This window comes from Sphaerodactylus townsendi, linkage group LG01 (genome assembly GCF_021028975.2).
Source record: "Sphaerodactylus townsendi isolate TG3544 linkage group LG01, MPM_Stown_v2.3, whole genome shotgun sequence".
Lineage (NCBI taxonomy): Eukaryota > Metazoa > Chordata > Lepidosauria > Squamata > Sphaerodactylidae > Sphaerodactylus > Sphaerodactylus townsendi.
In genome coordinates, this window is record NC_059425.1 from 177,440,662 (window position 1) to 177,456,238 (window position 15,577).

General features: G+C 88.7%; 1 protein-coding gene across 1 annotated transcript in view; it reads right to left on the minus strand.

Moving 5' to 3' along the window:
• The window catches only part of COL6A3 (collagen type VI alpha 3 chain), an 89,894-nt gene extending 74,739 nt beyond the window's left edge, over nt 1–15,155 (minus strand). The window contains exon 1 of the mRNA XM_048506261.1: nt 15,098–15,155. Coding sequence (XP_048362218.1) covers nt 15,098–15,155 — 58 coding nt within the window. The remainder of the gene's footprint in view (nt 1–15,097) is intronic.
• Nucleotides 15,156–15,577: the final 422 nt, after the last annotated feature.

The window sequence follows — 15,577 nt, forward strand, 5'->3', positions numbered from 1 at the left end:
GGGGGGGGTGGGGGGGGGGGGGGGTGGGGGGGGGGGGGGGTGGGGGGGGGGGGGGGTGGGGGGGGGGGGGGGTGGGGGGGGGGGGGGGTGGGGGGGGGGGGGGGTGGGGGGGGGGGGGGGTGGGGGGGGGGGGGGGTGGGGGGGGGGGGGGGTGGGGGGGGGGGGGGGTGGGGGGGGGGGGGGGTGGGGGGGGGGGGGGGTGGGGGGGGGGGGGGGTGGGGGGGGGGGGGGGTGGGGGGGGGGGGGGGTGGGGGGGGGGGGGGGTGGGGGGGGGGGGGGGTGGGGGGGGGGGGGGGTGGGGGGGGGGGGGGGTGGGGGGGGGGGGGGGTGGGGGGGGGGGGGGGTGGGGGGGGGGGGGGGTGGGGGGGGGGGGGGGTGGGGGGGGGGGGGGGTGGGGGGGGGGGGGGGTGGGGGGGGGGGGGGGTGGGGGGGGGGGGGGGTGGGGGGGGGGGGGGGTGGGGGGGGGGGGGGGTGGGGGGGGGGGGGGGTGGGGGGGGGGGGGGGTGGGGGGGGGGGGGGGTGGGGGGGGGGGGGGGTGGGGGGGGGGGGGGGTGGGGGGGGGGGGGGGTGGGGGGGGGGGGGGGTGGGGGGGGGGGGGGGTGGGGGGGGGGGGGGGTGGGGGGGGGGGGGGGTGGGGGGGGGGGGGGGTGGGGGGGGGGGGGGGTGGGGGGGGGGGGGGGTGGGGGGGGGGGGGGGTGGGGGGGGGGGGGGGTGGGGGGGGGGGGGGGTGGGGGGGGGGGGGGGTGGGGGGGGGGGGGGGTGGGGGGGGGGGGGGGTGGGGGGGGGGGGGGGTGGGGGGGGGGGGGGGTGGGGGGGGGGGGGGGTGGGGGGGGGGGGGGGTGGGGGGGGGGGGGGGTGGGGGGGGGGGGGGGTGGGGGGGGGGGGGGGTGGGGGGGGGGGGGGGTGGGGGGGGGGGGGGGTGGGGGGGGGGGGGGGTGGGGGGGGGGGGGGGTGGGGGGGGGGGGGGGTGGGGGGGGGGGGGGGTGGGGGGGGGGGGGGGTGGGGGGGGGGGGGGGTGGGGGGGGGGGGGGGTGGGGGGGGGGGGGGGTGGGGGGGGGGGGGGGTGGGGGGGGGGGGGGGTGGGGGGGGGGGGGGGTGGGGGGGGGGGGGGGTGGGGGGGGGGGGGGGTGGGGGGGGGGGGGGGTGGGGGGGGGGGGGGGTGGGGGGGGGGGGGGGTGGGGGGGGGGGGGGGTGGGGGGGGGGGGGGGTGGGGGGGGGGGGGGGTGGGGGGGGGGGGGGGTGGGGGGGGGGGGGGGTGGGGGGGGGGGGGGGTGGGGGGGGGGGGGGGTGGGGGGGGGGGGGGGTGGGGGGGGGGGGGGGTGGGGGGGGGGGGGGGTGGGGGGGGGGGGGGGTGGGGGGGGGGGGGGGTGGGGGGGGGGGGGGGTGGGGGGGGGGGGGGGTGGGGGGGGGGGGGGGTGGGGGGGGGGGGGGGTGGGGGGGGGGGGGGGTGGGGGGGGGGGGGGGTGGGGGGGGGGGGGGGTGGGGGGGGGGGGGGGTGGGGGGGGGGGGGGGTGGGGGGGGGGGGGGGTGGGGGGGGGGGGGGGTGGGGGGGGGGGGGGGTGGGGGGGGGGGGGGGTGGGGGGGGGGGGGGGTGGGGGGGGGGGGGGGTGGGGGGGGGGGGGGGTGGGGGGGGGGGGGGGTGGGGGGGGGGGGGGGTGGGGGGGGGGGGGGGTGGGGGGGGGGGGGGGTGGGGGGGGGGGGGGGTGGGGGGGGGGGGGGGTGGGGGGGGGGGGGGGTGGGGGGGGGGGGGGGTGGGGGGGGGGGGGGGTGGGGGGGGGGGGGGGTGGGGGGGGGGGGGGGTGGGGGGGGGGGGGGGTGGGGGGGGGGGGGGGTGGGGGGGGGGGGGGGTGGGGGGGGGGGGGGGTGGGGGGGGGGGGGGGTGGGGGGGGGGGGGGGTGGGGGGGGGGGGGGGTGGGGGGGGGGGGGGGTGGGGGGGGGGGGGGGTGGGGGGGGGGGGGGGTGGGGGGGGGGGGGGGTGGGGGGGGGGGGGGGTGGGGGGGGGGGGGGGTGGGGGGGGGGGGGGGTGGGGGGGGGGGGGGGTGGGGGGGGGGGGGGGTGGGGGGGGGGGGGGGTGGGGGGGGGGGGGGGTGGGGGGGGGGGGGGGTGGGGGGGGGGGGGGGTGGGGGGGGGGGGGGGTGGGGGGGGGGGGGGGTGGGGGGGGGGGGGGGTGGGGGGGGGGGGGGGTGGGGGGGGGGGGGGGTGGGGGGGGGGGGGGGTGGGGGGGGGGGGGGGTGGGGGGGGGGGGGGGTGGGGGGGGGGGGGGGTGGGGGGGGGGGGGGGTGGGGGGGGGGGGGGGTGGGGGGGGGGGGGGGTGGGGGGGGGGGGGGGTGGGGGGGGGGGGGGGTGGGGGGGGGGGGGGGTGGGGGGGGGGGGGGGTGGGGGGGGGGGGGGGTGGGGGGGGGGGGGGGTGGGGGGGGGGGGGGGTGGGGGGGGGGGGGGGTGGGGGGGGGGGGGGGTGGGGGGGGGGGGGGGTGGGGGGGGGGGGGGGTGGGGGGGGGGGGGGGTGGGGGGGGGGGGGGGTGGGGGGGGGGGGGGGTGGGGGGGGGGGGGGGTGGGGGGGGGGGGGGGTGGGGGGGGGGGGGGGTGGGGGGGGGGGGGGGTGGGGGGGGGGGGGGGTGGGGGGGGGGGGGGGTGGGGGGGGGGGGGGGTGGGGGGGGGGGGGGGTGGGGGGGGGGGGGGGTGGGGGGGGGGGGGGGTGGGGGGGGGGGGGGGTGGGGGGGGGGGGGGGTGGGGGGGGGGGGGGGTGGGGGGGGGGGGGGGTGGGGGGGGGGGGGGGTGGGGGGGGGGGGGGGTGGGGGGGGGGGGGGGTGGGGGGGGGGGGGGGTGGGGGGGGGGGGGGGTGGGGGGGGGGGGGGGTGGGGGGGGGGGGGGGTGGGGGGGGGGGGGGGTGGGGGGGGGGGGGGGTGGGGGGGGGGGGGGGTGGGGGGGGGGGGGGGTGGGGGGGGGGGGGGGTGGGGGGGGGGGGGGGTGGGGGGGGGGGGGGGTGGGGGGGGGGGGGGGTGGGGGGGGGGGGGGGTGGGGGGGGGGGGGGGTGGGGGGGGGGGGGGGTGGGGGGGGGGGGGGGTGGGGGGGGGGGGGGGTGGGGGGGGGGGGGGGTGGGGGGGGGGGGGGGTGGGGGGGGGGGGGGGTGGGGGGGGGGGGGGGTGGGGGGGGGGGGGGGTGGGGGGGGGGGGGGGTGGGGGGGGGGGGGGGTGGGGGGGGGGGGGGGTGGGGGGGGGGGGGGGTGGGGGGGGGGGGGGGTGGGGGGGGGGGGGGGTGGGGGGGGGGGGGGGTGGGGGGGGGGGGGGGTGGGGGGGGGGGGGGGTGGGGGGGGGGGGGGGTGGGGGGGGGGGGGGGTGGGGGGGGGGGGGGGTGGGGGGGGGGGGGGGTGGGGGGGGGGGGGGGTGGGGGGGGGGGGGGGTGGGGGGGGGGGGGGGTGGGGGGGGGGGGGGGTGGGGGGGGGGGGGGGTGGGGGGGGGGGGGGGTGGGGGGGGGGGGGGGTGGGGGGGGGGGGGGGTGGGGGGGGGGGGGGGTGGGGGGGGGGGGGGGTGGGGGGGGGGGGGGGTGGGGGGGGGGGGGGGTGGGGGGGGGGGGGGGTGGGGGGGGGGGGGGGTGGGGGGGGGGGGGGGTGGGGGGGGGGGGGGGTGGGGGGGGGGGGGGGTGGGGGGGGGGGGGGGTGGGGGGGGGGGGGGGTGGGGGGGGGGGGGGGTGGGGGGGGGGGGGGGTGGGGGGGGGGGGGGGTGGGGGGGGGGGGGGGTGGGGGGGGGGGGGGGTGGGGGGGGGGGGGGGTGGGGGGGGGGGGGGGTGGGGGGGGGGGGGGGTGGGGGGGGGGGGGGGTGGGGGGGGGGGGGGGTGGGGGGGGGGGGGGGTGGGGGGGGGGGGGGGTGGGGGGGGGGGGGGGTGGGGGGGGGGGGGGGTGGGGGGGGGGGGGGGTGGGGGGGGGGGGGGGTGGGGGGGGGGGGGGGTGGGGGGGGGGGGGGGTGGGGGGGGGGGGGGGTGGGGGGGGGGGGGGGTGGGGGGGGGGGGGGGTGGGGGGGGGGGGGGGTGGGGGGGGGGGGGGGTGGGGGGGGGGGGGGGTGGGGGGGGGGGGGGGTGGGGGGGGGGGGGGGTGGGGGGGGGGGGGGGTGGGGGGGGGGGGGGGTGGGGGGGGGGGGGGGTGGGGGGGGGGGGGGGTGGGGGGGGGGGGGGGTGGGGGGGGGGGGGGGTGGGGGGGGGGGGGGGTGGGGGGGGGGGGGGGTGGGGGGGGGGGGGGGTGGGGGGGGGGGGGGGTGGGGGGGGGGGGGGGTGGGGGGGGGGGGGGGTGGGGGGGGGGGGGGGTGGGGGGGGGGGGGGGTGGGGGGGGGGGGGGGTGGGGGGGGGGGGGGGTGGGGGGGGGGGGGGGTGGGGGGGGGGGGGGGTGGGGGGGGGGGGGGGTGGGGGGGGGGGGGGGTGGGGGGGGGGGGGGGTGGGGGGGGGGGGGGGTGGGGGGGGGGGGGGGTGGGGGGGGGGGGGGGTGGGGGGGGGGGGGGGTGGGGGGGGGGGGGGGTGGGGGGGGGGGGGGGTGGGGGGGGGGGGGGGTGGGGGGGGGGGGGGGTGGGGGGGGGGGGGGGTGGGGGGGGGGGGGGGTGGGGGGGGGGGGGGGTGGGGGGGGGGGGGGGTGGGGGGGGGGGGGGGTGGGGGGGGGGGGGGGTGGGGGGGGGGGGGGGTGGGGGGGGGGGGGGGTGGGGGGGGGGGGGGGTGGGGGGGGGGGGGGGTGGGGGGGGGGGGGGGTGGGGGGGGGGGGGGGTGGGGGGGGGGGGGGGTGGGGGGGGGGGGGGGTGGGGGGGGGGGGGGGTGGGGGGGGGGGGGGGTGGGGGGGGGGGGGGGTGGGGGGGGGGGGGGGTGGGGGGGGGGGGGGGTGGGGGGGGGGGGGGGTGGGGGGGGGGGGGGGTGGGGGGGGGGGGGGGTGGGGGGGGGGGGGGGTGGGGGGGGGGGGGGGTGGGGGGGGGGGGGGGTGGGGGGGGGGGGGGGTGGGGGGGGGGGGGGGTGGGGGGGGGGGGGGGTGGGGGGGGGGGGGGGTGGGGGGGGGGGGGGGTGGGGGGGGGGGGGGGTGGGGGGGGGGGGGGGTGGGGGGGGGGGGGGGTGGGGGGGGGGGGGGGTGGGGGGGGGGGGGGGTGGGGGGGGGGGGGGGTGGGGGGGGGGGGGGGTGGGGGGGGGGGGGGGTGGGGGGGGGGGGGGGTGGGGGGGGGGGGGGGTGGGGGGGGGGGGGGGTGGGGGGGGGGGGGGGTGGGGGGGGGGGGGGGTGGGGGGGGGGGGGGGTGGGGGGGGGGGGGGGTGGGGGGGGGGGGGGGTGGGGGGGGGGGGGGGTGGGGGGGGGGGGGGGTGGGGGGGGGGGGGGGTGGGGGGGGGGGGGGGTGGGGGGGGGGGGGGGTGGGGGGGGGGGGGGGTGGGGGGGGGGGGGGGTGGGGGGGGGGGGGGGTGGGGGGGGGGGGGGGTGGGGGGGGGGGGGGGTGGGGGGGGGGGGGGGTGGGGGGGGGGGGGGGTGGGGGGGGGGGGGGGTGGGGGGGGGGGGGGGTGGGGGGGGGGGGGGGTGGGGGGGGGGGGGGGTGGGGGGGGGGGGGGGTGGGGGGGGGGGGGGGTGGGGGGGGGGGGGGGTGGGGGGGGGGGGGGGTGGGGGGGGGGGGGGGTGGGGGGGGGGGGGGGTGGGGGGGGGGGGGGGTGGGGGGGGGGGGGGGTGGGGGGGGGGGGGGGTGGGGGGGGGGGGGGGTGGGGGGGGGGGGGGGTGGGGGGGGGGGGGGGTGGGGGGGGGGGGGGGTGGGGGGGGGGGGGGGTGGGGGGGGGGGGGGGTGGGGGGGGGGGGGGGTGGGGGGGGGGGGGGGTGGGGGGGGGGGGGGGTGGGGGGGGGGGGGGGTGGGGGGGGGGGGGGGTGGGGGGGGGGGGGGGTGGGGGGGGGGGGGGGTGGGGGGGGGGGGGGGTGGGGGGGGGGGGGGGTGGGGGGGGGGGGGGGTGGGGGGGGGGGGGGGTGGGGGGGGGGGGGGGTGGGGGGGGGGGGGGGTGGGGGGGGGGGGGGGTGGGGGGGGGGGGGGGTGGGGGGGGGGGGGGGTGGGGGGGGGGGGGGGTGGGGGGGGGGGGGGGTGGGGGGGGGGGGGGGTGGGGGGGGGGGGGGGTGGGGGGGGGGGGGGGTGGGGGGGGGGGGGGGTGGGGGGGGGGGGGGGTGGGGGGGGGGGGGGGTGGGGGGGGGGGGGGGTGGGGGGGGGGGGGGGTGGGGGGGGGGGGGGGTGGGGGGGGGGGGGGGTGGGGGGGGGGGGGGGTGGGGGGGGGGGGGGGTGGGGGGGGGGGGGGGTGGGGGGGGGGGGGGGTGGGGGGGGGGGGGGGTGGGGGGGGGGGGGGGTGGGGGGGGGGGGGGGTGGGGGGGGGGGGGGGTGGGGGGGGGGGGGGGTGGGGGGGGGGGGGGGTGGGGGGGGGGGGGGGTGGGGGGGGGGGGGGGTGGGGGGGGGGGGGGGTGGGGGGGGGGGGGGGTGGGGGGGGGGGGGGGTGGGGGGGGGGGGGGGTGGGGGGGGGGGGGGGTGGGGGGGGGGGGGGGTGGGGGGGGGGGGGGGTGGGGGGGGGGGGGGGTGGGGGGGGGGGGGGGTGGGGGGGGGGGGGGGTGGGGGGGGGGGGGGGTGGGGGGGGGGGGGGGTGGGGGGGGGGGGGGGTGGGGGGGGGGGGGGGTGGGGGGGGGGGGGGGTGGGGGGGGGGGGGGGTGGGGGGGGGGGGGGGTGGGGGGGGGGGGGGGTGGGGGGGGGGGGGGGTGGGGGGGGGGGGGGGTGGGGGGGGGGGGGGGTGGGGGGGGGGGGGGGTGGGGGGGGGGGGGGGTGGGGGGGGGGGGGGGTGGGGGGGGGGGGGGGTGGGGGGGGGGGGGGGTGGGGGGGGGGGGGGGTGGGGGGGGGGGGGGGTGGGGGGGGGGGGGGGTGGGGGGGGGGGGGGGTGGGGGGGGGGGGGGGTGGGGGGGGGGGGGGGTGGGGGGGGGGGGGGGTGGGGGGGGGGGGGGGTGGGGGGGGGGGGGGGTGGGGGGGGGGGGGGGTGGGGGGGGGGGGGGGTGGGGGGGGGGGGGGGTGGGGGGGGGGGGGGGTGGGGGGGGGGGGGGGTGGGGGGGGGGGGGGGTGGGGGGGGGGGGGGGTGGGGGGGGGGGGGGGTGGGGGGGGGGGGGGGTGGGGGGGGGGGGGGGTGGGGGGGGGGGGGGGTGGGGGGGGGGGGGGGTGGGGGGGGGGGGGGGTGGGGGGGGGGGGGGGTGGGGGGGGGGGGGGGTGGGGGGGGGGGGGGGTGGGGGGGGGGGGGGGTGGGGGGGGGGGGGGGTGGGGGGGGGGGGGGGTGGGGGGGGGGGGGGGTGGGGGGGGGGGGGGGTGGGGGGGGGGGGGGGTGGGGGGGGGGGGGGGTGGGGGGGGGGGGGGGTGGGGGGGGGGGGGGGTGGGGGGGGGGGGGGGTGGGGGGGGGGGGGGGTGGGGGGGGGGGGGGGTGGGGGGGGGGGGGGGTGGGGGGGGGGGGGGGTGGGGGGGGGGGGGGGTGGGGGGGGGGGGGGGTGGGGGGGGGGGGGGGTGGGGGGGGGGGGGGGTGGGGGGGGGGGGGGGTGGGGGGGGGGGGGGGTGGGGGGGGGGGGGGGTGGGGGGGGGGGGGGGTGGGGGGGGGGGGGGGTGGGGGGGGGGGGGGGTGGGGGGGGGGGGGGGTGGGGGGGGGGGGGGGTGGGGGGGGGGGGGGGTGGGGGGGGGGGGGGGTGGGGGGGGGGGGGGGTGGGGGGGGGGGGGGGTGGGGGGGGGGGGGGGTGGGGGGGGGGGGGGGTGGGGGGGGGGGGGGGTGGGGGGGGGGGGGGGTGGGGGGGGGGGGGGGTGGGGGGGGGGGGGGGTGGGGGGGGGGGGGGGTGGGGGGGGGGGGGGGTGGGGGGGGGGGGGGGTGGGGGGGGGGGGGGGTGGGGGGGGGGGGGGGTGGGGGGGGGGGGGGGTGGGGGGGGGGGGGGGTGGGGGGGGGGGGGGGTGGGGGGGGGGGGGGGTGGGGGGGGGGGGGGGTGGGGGGGGGGGGGGGTGGGGGGGGGGGGGGGTGGGGGGGGGGGGGGGTGGGGGGGGGGGGGGGTGGGGGGGGGGGGGGGTGGGGGGGGGGGGGGGTGGGGGGGGGGGGGGGTGGGGGGGGGGGGGGGTGGGGGGGGGGGGGGGTGGGGGGGGGGGGGGGTGGGGGGGGGGGGGGGTGGGGGGGGGGGGGGGTGGGGGGGGGGGGGGGTGGGGGGGGGGGGGGGTGGGGGGGGGGGGGGGTGGGGGGGGGGGGGGGTGGGGGGGGGGGGGGGTGGGGGGGGGGGGGGGTGGGGGGGGGGGGGGGTGGGGGGGGGGGGGGGTGGGGGGGGGGGGGGGTGGGGGGGGGGGGGGGTGGGGGGGGGGGGGGGTGGGGGGGGGGGGGGGTGGGGGGGGGGGGGGGTGGGGGGGGGGGGGGGTGGGGGGGGGGGGGGGTGGGGGGGGGGGGGGGTGGGGGGGGGGGGGGGTGGGGGGGGGGGGGGGTGGGGGGGGGGGGGGGTGGGGGGGGGGGGGGGTGGGGGGGGGGGGGGGTGGGGGGGGGGGGGGGTGGGGGGGGGGGGGGGTGGGGGGGGGGGGGGGTGGGGGGGGGGGGGGGTGGGGGGGGGGGGGGGTGGGGGGGGGGGGGGGTGGGGGGGGGGGGGGGTGGGGGGGGGGGGGGGTGGGGGGGGGGGGGGGTGGGGGGGGGGGGGGGTGGGGGGGGGGGGGGGTGGGGGGGGGGGGGGGTGGGGGGGGGGGGGGGTGGGGGGGGGGGGGGGTGGGGGGGGGGGGGGGTGGGGGGGGGGGGGGGTGGGGGGGGGGGGGGGTGGGGGGGGGGGGGGGTGGGGGGGGGGGGGGGTGGGGGGGGGGGGGGGTGGGGGGGGGGGGGGGTGGGGGGGGGGGGGGGTGGGGGGGGGGGGGGGTGGGGGGGGGGGGGGGTGGGGGGGGGGGGGGGTGGGGGGGGGGGGGGGTGGGGGGGGGGGGGGGTGGGGGGGGGGGGGGGTGGGGGGGGGGGGGGGTGGGGGGGGGGGGGGGTGGGGGGGGGGGGGGGTGGGGGGGGGGGGGGGTGGGGGGGGGGGGGGGTGGGGGGGGGGGGGGGTGGGGGGGGGGGGGGGTGGGGGGGGGGGGGGGTGGGGGGGGGGGGGGGTGGGGGGGGGGGGGGGTGGGGGGGGGGGGGGGTGGGGGGGGGGGGGGGTGGGGGGGGGGGGGGGTGGGGGGGGGGGGGGGTGGGGGGGGGGGGGGGTGGGGGGGGGGGGGGGTGGGGGGGGGGGGGGGTGGGGGGGGGGGGGGGTGGGGGGGGGGGGGGGTGGGGGGGGGGGGGGGTGGGGGGGGGGGGGGGTGGGGGGGGGGGGGGGTGGGGGGGGGGGGGGGTGGGGGGGGGGGGGGGTGGGGGGGGGGGGGGGTGGGGGGGGGGGGGGGTGGGGGGGGGGGGGGGTGGGGGGGGGGGGGGGTGGGGGGGGGGGGGGGTGGGGGGGGGGGGGGGTGGGGGGGGGGGGGGGTGGGGGGGGGGGGGGGTGGGGGGGGGGGGGGGTGGGGGGGGGGGGGGGTGGGGGGGGGGGGGGGTGGGGGGGGGGGGGGGTGGGGGGGGGGGGGGGTGGGGGGGGGGGGGGGTGGGGGGGGGGGGGGGTGGGGGGGGGGGGGGGTGGGGGGGGGGGGGGGTGGGGGGGGGGGGGGGTGGGGGGGGGGGGGGGTGGGGGGGGGGGGGGGTGGGGGGGGGGGGGGGTGGGGGGGGGGGGGGGTGGGGGGGGGGGGGGGTGGGGGGGGGGGGGGGTGGGGGGGGGGGGGGGTGGGGGGGGGGGGGGGTGGGGGGGGGGGGGGGTGGGGGGGGGGGGGGGTGGGGGGGGGGGGGGGTGGGGGGGGGGGGGGGTGGGGGGGGGGGGGGGTGGGGGGGGGGGGGGGTGGGGGGGGGGGGGGGTGGGGGGGGGGGGGGGTGGGGGGGGGGGGGGGTGGGGGGGGGGGGGGGTGGGGGGGGGGGGGGGTGGGGGGGGGGGGGGGTGGGGGGGGGGGGGGGTGGGGGGGGGGGGGGGTGGGGGGGGGGGGGGGTGGGGGGGGGGGGGGGTGGGGGGGGGGGGGGGTGGGGGGGGGGGGGGGTGGGGGGGGGGGGGGGTGGGGGGGGGGGGGGGTGGGGGGGGGGGGGGGTGGGGGGGGGGGGGGGTGGGGGGGGGGGGGGGTGGGGGGGGGGGGGGGTGGGGGGGGGGGGGGGTGGGGGGGGGGGGGGGTGGGGGGGGGGGGGGGTGGGGGGGGGGGGGGGTGGGGGGGGGGGGGGGTGGGGGGGGGGGGGGGTGGGGGGGGGGGGGGGTGGGGGGGGGGGGGGGTGGGGGGGGGGGGGGGTGGGGGGGGGGGGGGGTGGGGGGGGGGGGGGGTGGGGGGGGGGGGGGGTGGGGGGGGGGGGGGGTGGGGGGGGGGGGGGGTGGGGGGGGGGGGGGGTGGGGGGGGGGGGGGGTGGGGGGGGGGGGGGGTGGGGGGGGGGGGGGGTGGGGGGGGGGGGGGGTGGGGGGGGGGGGGGGTGGGGGGGGGGGGGGGTGGGGGGGGGGGGGGGTGGGGGGGGGGGGGGGTGGGGGGGGGGGGGGGTGGGGGGGGGGGGGGGTGGGGGGGGGGGGGGGTGGGGGGGGGGGGGGGTGGGGGGGGGGGGGGGTGGGGGGGGGGGGGGGTGGGGGGGGGGGGGGGTGGGGGGGGGGGGGGGTGGGGGGGGGGGGGGGTGGGGGGGGGGGGGGGTGGGGGGGGGGGGGGGTGGGGGGGGGGGGGGGTGGGGGGGGGGGGGGGTGGGGGGGGGGGGGGGTGGGGGGGGGGGGGGGTGGGGGGGGGGGGGGGTGGGGGGGGGGGGGGGTGGGGGGGGGGGGGGGTGGGGGGGGGGGGGGGTGGGGGGGGGGGGGGGTGGGGGGGGGGGGGGGTGGGGGGGGGGGGGGGTGGGGGGGGGGGGGGGTGGGGGGGGGGGGGGGTGGGGGGGGGGGGGGGTGGGGGGGGGGGGGGGTGGGGGGGGGGGGGGGTGGGGGGGGGGGGGGGTGGGGGGGGGGGGGGGTGGGGGGGGGGGGGGGTGGGGGGGGGGGGGGGTGGGGGGGGGGGGGGGTGGGGGGGGGGGGGGGTGGGGGGGGGGGGGGGTGGGGGGGGGGGGGGGTGGGGGGGGGGGGGGGTGGGGGGGGGGGGGGGTGGGGGGGGGGGGGGGTGGGGGGGGGGGGGGGTGGGGGGGGGGGGGGGTGGGGGGGGGGGGGGGTGGGGGGGGGGGGGGGTGGGGGGGGGGGGGGGTGGGGGGGGGGGGGGGTGGGGGGGGGGGGGGGTGGGGGGGGGGGGGGGTGGGGGGGGGGGGGGGTGGGGGGGGGGGGGGGTGGGGGGGGGGGGGGGTGGGGGGGGGGGGGGGTGGGGGGGGGGGGGGGTGGGGGGGGGGGGGGGTGGGGGGGGGGGGGGGTGGGGGGGGGGGGGGGTGGGGGGGGGGGGGGGTGGGGGGGGGGGGGGGTGGGGGGGGGGGGGGGTGGGGGGGGGGGGGGGTGGGGGGGGGGGGGGGTGGGGGGGGGGGGGGGTGGGGGGGGGGGGGGGTGGGGGGGGGGGGGGGTGGGGGGGGGGGGGGGTGGGGGGGGGGGGGGGTGGGGGGGGGGGGGGGTGGGGGGGGGGGGGGGTGGGGGGGGGGGGGGGTGGGGGGGGGGGGGGGTGGGGGGGGGGGGGGGTGGGGGGGGGGGGGGGTGGGGGGGGGGGGGGGTGGGGGGGGGGGGGGGTGGGGGGGGGGGGGGGTGGGGGGGGGGGGGGGTGGGGGGGGGGGGGGGTGGGGGGGGGGGGGGGTGGGGGGGGGGGGGGGTGGGGGGGGGGGGGGGTGGGGGGGGGGGGGGGTGGGGGGGGGGGGGGGTGGGGGGGGGGGGGGGTGGGGGGGGGGGGGGGTGGGGGGGGGGGGGGGTGGGGGGGGGGGGGGGTGGGGGGGGGGGGGGGTGGGGGGGGGGGGGGGTGGGGGGGGGGGGGGGTGGGGGGGGGGGGGGGTGGGGGGGGGGGGGGGTGGGGGGGGGGGGGGGTGGGGGGGGGGGGGGGTGGGGGGGGGGGGGGGTGGGGGGGGGGGGGGGTGGGGGGGGGGGGGGGTGGGGGGGGGGGGGGGTGGGGGGGGGGGGGGGTGGGGGGGGGGGGGGGTGGGGGGGGGGGGGGGTGGGGGGGGGGGGGGGTGGGGGGGGGGGGGGGTGGGGGGGGGGGGGGGTGGGGGGGGGGGGGGGTGGGGGGGGGGGGGGGTGGGGGGGGGGGGGGGTGGGGGGGGGGGGGGGTGGGGGGGGGGGGGGGTGGGGGGGGGGGGGGGTGGGGGGGGGGGGGGGTGGGGGGGGGGGGGGGTGGGGGGGGGGGGGGGTGGGGGGGGGGGGGGGTGGGGGGGGGGGGGGGTGGGGGGGGGGGGGGGTGGGGGGGGGGGGGGGTGGGGGGGGGGGGGGGTGGGGGGGGGGGGGGGTGGGGGGGGGGGGGGGTGGGGGGGGGGGGGGGTGGGGGGGGGGGGGGGTGGGGGGGGGGGGGGGTGGGGGGGGGGGGGGGTGGGGGGGGGGGGGGGTGGGGGGGGGGGGGGGTGGGGGGGGGGGGGGGTGGGGGGGGGGGGGGGTGGGGGGGGGGGGGGGTGGGGGGGGGGGGGGGTGGGGGGGGGGGGGGGTGGGGGGGGGGGGGGGTGGGGGGGGGGGGGGGTGGGGGGGGGGGGGGGTGGGGGGGGGGGGGGGTGGGGGGGGGGGGGGGTGGGGGGGGGGGGGGGTGGGGGGGGGGGGGGGTGGGGGGGGGGGGGGGTGGGGGGGGGGGGGGGTGGGGGGGGGGGGGGGTGGGGGGGGGGGGGGGTGGGGGGGGGGGGGGGTGGGGGGGGGGGGGGGTGGGGGGGGGGGGGGGTGGGGGGGGGGGGGGGTGGGGGGGGGGGGGGGTGGGGGGGGGGGGGGGTGGGGGGGGGGGGGGGTGGGGGGGGGGGGGGGTGGGGGGGGGGGGGGGTGGGGGGGGGGGGGGGTGGGGGGGGGGGGGGGTGGGGGGGGGGGGGGGTGGGGGGGGGGGGGGGTGGGGGGGGGGGGGGGTGGGGGGGGGGGGGGGTGGGGGGGGGGGGGGGTGGGGGGGGGGGGGGGTGGGGGGGGGGGGGGGTGGGGGGGGGGGGGGGTGGGGGGGGGGGGGGGTGGGGGGGGGGGGGGGTGGGGGGGGGGGGGGGTGGGGGGGGGGGGGGGTGGGGGGGGGGGGGGGTGGGGGGGGGGGGGGGTGGGGGGGGGGGGGGGTGGGGGGGGGGGGGGGTGGGGGGGGGGGGGGGTGGGGGGGGGGGGGGGTGGGGGGGGGGGGGGGTGGGGGGGGGGGGGGGTGGGGGGGGGGGGGGGTGGGGGGGGGGGGGGGTGGGGGGGGGGGGGGGTGGGGGGGGGGGGGGGTGGGGGGGGGGGGGGGTGGGGGGGGGGGGGGGTGGGGGGGGGGGGGGGTGGGGGGGGGGGGGGGTGGGGGGGGGGGGGGGTGGGGGGGGGGGGGGGTGGGGGGGGGGGGGGGTGGGGGGGGGGGGGGGTGGGGGGGGGGGGGGGTGGGGGGGGGGGGGGGTGGGGGGGGGGGGGGGTGGGGGGGGGGGGGGGTGGGGGGGGGGGGGGGTGGGGGGGGGGGGGGGTGGGGGGGGGGGGGGGTGGGGGGGGGGGGGGGTGGGGGGGGGGGGGGGTGGGGGGGGGGGGGGGTGGGGGGGGGGGGGGGTGGGGGGGGGGGGGGGTGGGGGGGGGGGGGGGTGGGGGGGGGGGGGGGTGGGGGGGGGGGGGGGTGGGGGGGGGGGGGGGTGGGGGGGGGGGGGGGTGGGGGGGGGGGGGGGTGGGGGGGGGGGGGGGTGGGGGGGGGGGGGGGTGGGGGGGGGGGGGGGTGGGGGGGGGGGGGGGTGGGGGGGGGGGGGGGTGGGGGGGGGGGGGGGTGGGGGGGGGGGGGGGTGGGGGGGGGGGGGGGTGGGGGGGGGGGGGGGTGGGGGGGGGGGGGGGTGGGGGGGGGGGGGGGTGGGGGGGGGGGGGGGTGGGGGGGGGGGGGGGTGGGGGGGGGGGGGGGTGGGGGGGGGGGGGGGTGGGGGGGGGGGGGGGTGGGGGGGGGGGGGGGTGGGGGGGGGGGGGGGTGGGGGGGGGGGGGGGTGGGGGGGGGGGGGGGTGGGGGGGGGGGGGGGTGGGGGGGGGGGGGGGTGGGGGGGGGGGGGGGTGGGGGGGGGGGGGGGTGGGGGGGGGGGGGGAGCCCCCCCCCAACAAAGAATGTAATCAGCTTTGTTCATAGTTAGTTGTCAAGGTACCTTGACAAATATGATGGATGGGAGAGAGGGAGGGCATAAATCTTTCAAGCAAATGCCCAAATTACGTGTCAACCCTAAGTCACTATAACTTTAAAGAACTCTAGTCTGATCAGAACTAGTTTTCATTAATTGCCTCAGGATTCAGAGATAGCTAGTGTTTAGGGTTGCTGGGTGCAGAGGGCTGACCGAGGGAAACGCAAGTATGTATTCTTCATTTCTAAGGTCAATGCTTTTTGCATTCAGTGACAGTGAATGCAAAATGGAAAGTCCAGGCTGTGTGGATGGAGCCCAAGTCAATGAGGAAAGTAGCTGGCAGACGGCCACATGCCCAGGGTGGGAGAAGGGACAGCTGTGTGACAGATAGTCACTGGTTTGTCTTGTCTGCCTTGGACAAATCTAGTTGTGGAGGATCGTGACAGCAATATCCAGCAACGTGTGGACACAACCACAAGCTTGTCACTGAACAATTCTTAAAAGAAGAGCTGTTTTCCCAGCGAGTGAGATAGAAAACACATTAGGACCAAATCTGTTGTTTTCTATTAGGGCAATTTTCAACATAGTCATGTTTTAGTTATTGACAAACTGCTAGCTTTTAAAGACCTTCCCACTTATCCTGAATTAAGATGAATATCACAGGACACAAACCTTTCACTTAACAAGCTCTTTCAAAATGTACCTGTTCTACTAATATAGTCTTGCATGGTGCATATAAGCGGTGACATTTTTATTTTCCGAGATAAATTAAAAATGTTCTTCAGTGTTATTATACCTGCTAAGATATATGTTCTTCTCTCTCTCCTTCTCTTCCTCTGCCCCCCCTCTCTTGCGTTTCTTTCCTTGTAAGAGTTAGAACATGTAGGTATTAATATGTACTCACAAAACATTTAAATGGTTAAGCCAGTACAGTTTTCTTTAATCTGACAATTCTACATATTACCGGATTTACTTAGTGAACTGCAGAGAACAGTATAAACAAATGCCCCAGTGTCATTCATATCGACATGGTCAAGCTACAATGAAATGTGTTTCCTGCATCATTTTTATATGGCGAATGTTCCCTGTAAATGCACATGCTCAGTGAGATCTGATACACAAATACTCCAGAGCTTGATGGCCACAGTCCATCACGGAGTTGTGTACTCAACAGCACTTAATTTTGTTGGCTCAAAAACACTTAACTTTAACTACAGACAAATGCTCTTAATGTGTAGAAATAAATGGGCCAAGGAAAGAGCATTCCAGCGCTCTTGGCTTTTGAGTTCCATGCCTTCATGGTCCTGTAGAATTTGTCTCCATGATGCAAAAGTGAAGGGCATGGGCCACTTTTGGGTTTATGTGCATAGTAAGGAAGGCATTCTCCCTTTCTTCTTCTCATTTCTTTGTGGAATGAATTTCCTCATAGAGTCTCTGGCCCTTT